The 7,710-nt window shown below is 49.3% G+C and overlaps 1 protein-coding gene across 1 annotated transcript; it reads left to right on the forward strand.

The window, feature by feature from the left end:
* Positions 1-2,008: 2,008 nt before the first annotated feature.
* On the forward strand, positions 2,009-5,129 carry LOC124698026 (UDP-galactose/UDP-glucose transporter 2-like). Its single transcript, XM_047230551.1, has 6 exons — positions 2,009-2,300; positions 2,773-2,801; positions 2,898-3,099; positions 3,776-4,018; positions 4,105-4,206; positions 4,610-5,129. The coding sequence occupies exons 1-6, from the start codon at positions 2,169-2,171 to the stop codon at positions 4,958-4,960; spliced, it is 1,059 nt and encodes a 352-aa protein (XP_047086507.1). The 5' UTR covers positions 2,009-2,168; the 3' UTR covers positions 4,961-5,129.
* The last annotated feature ends 2,581 nt before the right edge of the window (positions 5,130-7,710 follow it).

Below are 7,710 nucleotides of genomic sequence, written 5' to 3' on the forward strand. Positions count from 1 at the left end.
GTGAGATTGACAACCTCACTGTTAAGTTGGGGCAAAGTATTGTGATTGTGTTGTGCATGTTCCACGTTGGCGCCGGAATCCCTGGTGTTGCGCCGCACTACACTCCTCCACCAACAACCTTCACGTGGCGTTCATCTCCTCCTGGTTCGATAACCTTGGTTTCTTACTGAGGGAAAACTTGCTGCTGTACGCATCACACCTTCCTCTTGGGGTTCCAACAGACGTGTGCTTCACGCGCCATCATGCAGCCACTGTGGCAACTCCACTCCCGGCATCGGCACTACCAGCGGTGTCGTCGGGACTGCTCAGTCGAGCTCCGACACGACCGAGATCATCCTCGCACCGGCCGGGCTGGCCGAGACCCGAGCTGCGCTCCCACCATCACCATGTCACTTGTGGCCGCCCTGGGGTTCCCGTCAACAGCAGCGCCATGGTGCATGCGCCGTGTTCGACAAAATGCTTAGCATGAGCTGTCACCACGTCGTTGACGACGACGCTCCTGTCGTGCAAATTCGTGTTGCCGTCATTATCATCACAATCCACATCCGCAACCAACAAAGGGGTCTCCAACGAGCTTTCCCCCCAGCAATAATGATGACGAGCATGGCGCTCCACTCGCATCTTATTCATTGTCCTCGTCACTAACGCAGTACACGGCATGGGAGAATGTGTCCCCAACAGCCCCGACTTCCTGCACCGATCCGATTGAAGGGGCCAGATCGGACATGTAGATGCGGAGAGAAGATGGCGTCGTAGGCGACGATGGGTCTTCGAGGGATAGGGTGAGCGGCGGTGGTGCACGATGTGCGACGGAGGAGCGGGGATTGCGTGAGGTTTGGAGGAAACAATCGTTCGAGTGTGTGGGAAGAGGGAAGAGAGGTTTGACTAAAGAACGAGCCACAACGTAGGAAGGGCCAAACACATGAGATAGAACACTAAAGGCCTTCGTACTTTTTAAGAGGAGCATGTATAGAGATTACTAGCACGAGTTGGACATGACGCCACATTAAAAGATACGGCACCTCGAATTTGATTTTTTAGTCCTTACTCATTATTATGTATAGGCACAGATATGTTTATGGTGACGTCTTTTAAAATATCACGAAAAAGTGGCAGTATTTCTTTAACTATATTTGAACCCTCAAATGTAAAAATAAAGAAAAGGATAACTGAAAATCCTTTACACGTGGATGAATCCACCCCCGTCTTCGTTTTGTAACTAGCGAAGTATCCCAGATCAGTAGAGCTAACATAACATCTTCTTCCTTCGTCGAGCTTAGAGCCAACCATCTTGGTTGACTGGGAATTAAGCTTAGGAAATATTCAGCGAGCCGACGTAAATCGAATGTTAAAAGAGACCATCTACATCTATTTGTGTTGGTTCATGGATATGAAAATACTTATTTTTGATCGCATGTCTGTTTACGTCTGTCTGAGGACGCTCGTAGCGGCCAGACGCATAGTTTTCCAAGATTTTTCATTCAATTGAAAACCATAATTTACATAGAAAATAAACAAAAAAATAAAAATAAAGGAATACTAAATTGCCTGCTTAGGTAGCCAAAACCACGGCGCAGCCGCCAGCCGGTGCATGCATGCAACGCCCTGGCAAGCCACGCGGCAGGCTCCCCTCCGTCCAGTCAATCAGGTCGCCGGTCGTCCCCCTCCCTCCGGACGGAACCCTAGGCGGATCCGATACGCGCCGCGCGCCGTCCTCACCGTCCCGCGCAGCACAAGTTTATTTCCCCAGTCAACCGCACGCCGCGATTCCGACGCCGTCGCCGGCGGGGCCGCCTCCTCGCTAGATCTCCCGGCGCATGCAGACCAAACACGACGAAGACGAGGCAGCACAGCACAACACAGCGGCAGTTACTAGTACGAGCTGTAAAAACGAGGCGGCTCTTCAAAGACTTCTCCACATAGCTCCGGTCTCCGGCCTGGGCGACTCCACACGCGACCGGCAATACAAGGAAGCGTTTTAAAGCCGCCTGCTCCCTCGCGTATTTCTTTCCTTCTCGCGAGGTCCTCTGCTTCGTCCTCCTCCCGCCGTCTGTCCCTCCGTATCTTCCTCCGTCCCCGGCCCCGGCTCCGGCCCAGTAGTTCTGACTTCTGAGGAGGAGATTTCGCCTGCAGTTCTCTGCCTCGTCGTCGGAGTTTCGGGCGGAGCCATGACCGGCGGCGGGGAGGAGCAGGGGAGGCGGCTCTTCGGCGTCTCGCTCACGGACAGGCCTGTCTGGCAGCAGTTCCTCATCTGCTCCTCCGGCTTCTTCTTCGGCTACCTCGTCAATGGCATCTGCGAGGTACGTCATCCCTTCTCCTTCTCCCGATTCGCCGTTGATTATGAGAACATACCATCCTCTGTGCCATTCGGATTCAGTATCGATAACACTGATATACTCCCCCGTCCGCCATTTCTAATGAATGAATAAATATCTCGCAAAGATTTTGCGCCCTATTTCTGCGACTCGATCGGAGCGCACGCATTTGGTTATTCAGATCGACCTGCACGGAAATCTCGAATCGGGGCTACGATACCGTTTCTTCTCGATCAACCCATCGTTTTCTTCGTTGTGGACTGGTAGAGTAGAGTTGCCTAGTCAACATCATTTTTCTCTTTTTCTCTAAAACTTCTGCATACGATCTTTCTTCTTCCGTTCGTATACATTTTCCACACAAATAACTGCTGACACACGTATCTTCCATTTATCCCGTTTCCAAATCGTTTTCGCACATTTAATTCCGTGTGCCTAATTTCTCCTCTTCCTGCTACAGGAATACGTCTACAACCGGCTTCAGTTCAGGTGAGAAGTCTGCGCTTGTGCGCACCTGCCTAACGATCTAACACCTGTGATTGTTGCGGAACAGTGTGCTAACTAACTATCTCCATGCTGCTGCAGCTACGGATGGTACTTCACTTTCGTGCAGGGGTTCGTGTACCTGGGCCTCATACGGCTGCAGGGGTTCACGATGAAGCAGATGGTGAACCCGTGGCGGACCTACGTGCGCCTCTCCGCCGTGCTCATGGGCTCCAACGGACTCACCAAGGGCTCCCTCGCCTTCCTCAATTACCCCGCACAGATCATGTTCAAATCCACCAAGGTTCGACGATTGTAGAAACCCCTTCTCTTTTCTGCTCTTTCTTGTTTGTGACAATGTAGATACACTTTGTCGTTCCTATTTTATTGCGGCATGAAATATGCCGTGTCTTTGCGTGAGAAACAGGGGAACTTTCTGTGCTGAGAAATACTCCAATTCAGAACAGAATCTGACATCAGTTTGGCTGGGTGCAAGCTATCCGGTGCAATGATGTATTCCGATTCGACCATCAGTCTATTTTTGAGATGGGCATAGCACTCCTTTGGCTAGACACATTCTGAATGCTTCTATCCTAGGCTAGTCATACAAGTTGACTTCTTTTAATAAAAAAACGTTTGATTTTGGCCAACATTTTGTCAGTAAGAAACTATTTAAAAGTTATTATCTTCTGATGACATCGTACGCAAAGTAGCAGTAATCCTGTCGCAAAGGTACAGTAAGCTGAAGGAGTTGACCTGATGCTCGTAGCACTTCCTCATTCCCTGTCCCTAGGAAGCAGAACAAACCCATGTGATTGTTGACCACTTGTCATGTTTCCAAGCTTCCATTTGGTAGTGCGTTGACTATTGGTGATTTGCAGATAGAGTTCACAAAAAACTGTAGACACAACAGAGTTTTAGTTGTTCCAGCCAGTGTTGCGGTTCTTAATTACAATGAACCCTTTTACTTTGTCATTCAGGTTTTGCCGGTGATGATAATGGGGGCATTCATCCCCGGTTTAAGACGCAAGTACCCGTTCCATGAGTACGTATCGGCAGTGATGCTTGTCATCGGCCTCATACTTTTCACGCTCGCGGACGCACAAACATCGCCTAATTTCAGCATGATTGGTGTGACCATGGTGTCCGCTGCGCTCGTCATGGATGCTTTCCTCGGTAACCTGCAAGAAGCCATCTTTAAGATGAACCCAGACACCACACAGGTACCCTATGTACATTTTGATTTCCTTTTATTCCATGAGAACTGAATTACATGAACACTGACACTGAAGATTTACTCTTTGATCAGATGGAGATGCTGTTCTGCTCAACTGTTGTTGGACTACCATTCCTTGCCGTGCCAATGGTGTTAACCGGGGAGCTCACAACGGCATGGAGTGCGTGTTCTCAGGTACAAAATCAGAATCTCGGCTCCATGCTCACCCTATGTCTGATATTTAATCATCAGATGCTTTCAGAAAGTGTACAAACCAGATGGTAGGGAAAGAATCAGTTGCACTTTTGTGAACAAAAGTCTATCTTCGGTAGGAGTACATCTTTGTAGTGAACAAGACATGCCAGCACTACTAAAAAAAAAAGACATGCCAGCACTATATTCTTCATGCTGGTGATTTTATTCTGACCACATTGTCTGGAAAAGTATCTGATCCAAGTCAAAACTGCTCGTATCTAACTTGCTGCTGTCGTACTTCTCCCAAAAAACACCACTAAAATATATGGACCTGAGTTACCCCAAAAAAGATTGCTGAATTGTTTTGACCTTACTGAGGTTTATGTTCATTGGACTCATGCAGCACTTGTACGTGTACGCTGTGCTGGTGTTCGAGGCGATGGCAACGTTCGTCGGGCAGGTGTCGGTGCTGTCCCTAATCGCGCTCTTTGGCGCCGCGACGACAGCCATGGTGACGACAGCGAGGAAGGCGGTGACCCTGCTCCTGTCGTACCTGATATTCACGAAGCCCATGACGGAGCAGCACGTCTCAGGGCTCCTACTGATAACCATGGGGATCGTGCTGAGGCTCCTGCCAGAGGACAAGGAGAAGAAGAACCTGGCTGAGCGCAAGCAGGCAAAGATGGTGGCGCAGCTCGGCGAGGACAAGCGGCGAGGAGATGGAGTAGAGGAGGAGAAATCGCCGTTAGTATGATCCATGACTTGAACGAGCTGAACCAAAGTGCAGGATGGGATACAAGAATAATCACGTCTGTTTTTGTTGAACTCTCTGTAGTGTGTTGTTCTCTCTCTGTAGTGTGCTGTTTGCTGTGCTGAAGCTGTTTTCGGGACTGTAACTTGTAAACCAAAAGGGTTCCAAAGTATTAAAGTGCCCATAGTCGTAGATGTATTAGCCGTTCTTGCTGCATTTTTTTCTTGCTCTCCCAATCGAATTCACCAGACTTAAAAAGCATACACATCGGTGACATACTGCAACGTTTCTGGGCGCAATACAAATATTTGTCTTTGTGTTGCAAAAGTAGTTTTGCACGGCTGCATTCTTTGCACTTGTTGCTTCTCAATGTACCACATGTTGCAAACCATTCTGGTAAGTTTCACGGAAGGTAGCATCTGAAGGGAAAGATTAGCGTTAAGCATAAAGATGAAGTTCACCGGACGGACACCTCGCAAAGTTAGGTGTTGCCCCTGGGTATGTCTTCTTATTATTTATGTAGATTTATTACTACATGTTTTAAGTAATTTTGTTTCTGTTTTCCTCGTGTTTTTGTAAGCGGTAATAATGTTTGTCCCATCAGAACAACCATACATGGGAGATAGGGAAAACGCTTCGGCCCTCCGCATTGCTCCCTACGGGCGACAAACCCTAGCGCCCCAACCAGCCTCCCTCCTCCCCTCCCCAGTCAGCGCCGTCGGTGCAGGCCGCCGGGCAAAGCCCGCACGGTGGCGGCGGCAGAGGAGCACCTCTTCCCCGTGCGTTTGAAGGGGGGCACGGGGTCCTCTTGTCAGACGGCGGTGCTCCTCCGTTGATGGAGGTTCCGGCAGCGGCACGGCTGCGGGCGGCGCAACCCTGCGGTGGGCTGGCGATAGCATGGCTGGTTAGCAGCGCGGCGGGTCTGTGCCCTCTCAGCCCAGATCCGGGCCCTTTGGGCCCCATATGGGGCTCGTCGCGCCGGGCCTAGGCAAAGCTGGGGTGCCTCCAACAGGACGGGGGAGGTGGCCGAAGCAGGGGCTGGCTAGGGTAGCGACGCTTGTCCTGCAACATCTCGGCTGAGGCTTCACGAGCATGGGCTAGGTGGGTATATGCTCGGCCGGGCTAGGTGGGCCTGGTGTGCCCCTTCCCGGCATGTCCGGATGGGTGCCACCATTGGCAGTGGAGGTGGTTCCCTCCCACATGACCACTACCTGACTGCTCCTCAGTTTCGAGTCCCTCCTTGGTCCCGCTGGCCTTGGTTTGTTGGCCACGGTAAGACGGCGATGATGTTTGTAAGGCCATGGTGGCGCGCGTTGGTGGGTGGTGAGTTTGGTGGAGCACGATACAGCATCTGGGGCAAGGGTGCGAGGATCGAGAGAAATCTTTGTCGGTATGGCTGACACCGACGCGGTGACACCCGCGGGGCCACTCTTCCTTCCTGTTGGCCGCTAGGTGAAGCTCTCCTCCCTTGTCCCTGTGTGTACCATAGCTGCCCTTTAAATCCAAACCTACGACTGTTCATGCGTGATACCTCCATGGTGATGTGGTTTCAAGAGGTTTTATGAATGGCTTGGCGCCTTTAGGTACTTGGCTGGTAGTTCGAGGAAGTGGTATTTTACCAGAAAAAAATTGAGCTAGCCTAGTACTTTCCCATTTCTAGAACTTCCATACACATGTAAAGGTTGAAATTTCTCCCTGTCATATATATGCATGCTCATGGTATATGGAAGAACTTTTAAGCGCTGATGATTTTGAAACTCCGCCTTAACCTTGGCACCCTAGTCTTACCGGTGTCACTTCCATCTTTTGTGTGAGATCTTGATGATTTTGAGTGAATCGTTCGAGATACATCGCCAACATTCAAGTTCAAACTAATAACCATCTAGTGTTACCTTTTGAAGGGTGTGCGCCTTCTAGCCAGCTATGGGTCACTTAGGAGCCGTCGATTTTGGGAAGGAATGAAGAAAGTTCTTACCGAATAAATGTGAAGATCTACCCATATTAGTTGTGCATGGACTTGATGTCCTAGCTCAAGAAGGAATTAGTGGATCCTCGGGTCGAAGGCTTCGTGTCCAGTCCTCCAACAAACGAGGGCATAGGATTGTGCAAACAATATTATTCTCTTGGATATAAACCTATTTGTTCGCGATCTTCTCAATCTTCGATCCCTCATTTTGTGATGTCAATGATTTGACAAGATTAATTTTTTTGAATTGCATACTTAGGATGGTCGTTGGCAACATATACTGACATGGGGATACCTTGTTTGTCTGACCAATCGACGAAACCATCAATACTCGTTTCGTAACACAATCGTTGTAAACCTAGTTGTTCCGGCGACCATGCCCACCATCAATATACATTGGATACCTTGTTTGTCTGACCAATTGACGAAACCATTAGTGCCCCCTTTTCCCTAAAAACGCAATTCCATGAGCATGGAAATTTCCGAGATTAACTCTTGTCCCATACAATGACTTCATAAAACCTCCATTTTCACTAAGATATTTCGCTGACCTGTTCACTGCCCTCTTGTCGATAGTGGTCGACATTTCATGGTTTTTCTCGGCTCCACCGGCTGCCTTGGATTTTATTGTGGTACATTTTTGAGGCCTAGAATAGCCCTACCAAATGTTGGCATTGCATTTTTTATGACAAAAACTCTTCCTCCCATCTTGCCAAATTACTTGATAAGAACTAGAAGAATACCCCGGGCGTTGTAGCAGAAATGTTTGAATAGCCTTGTTGTATAA

The sequence above is a fragment of the Lolium rigidum genome, chromosome 3 (genome assembly GCF_022539505.1).
Source record: "Lolium rigidum isolate FL_2022 chromosome 3, APGP_CSIRO_Lrig_0.1, whole genome shotgun sequence".
Lineage (NCBI taxonomy): Eukaryota > Viridiplantae > Streptophyta > Magnoliopsida > Poales > Poaceae > Lolium > Lolium rigidum.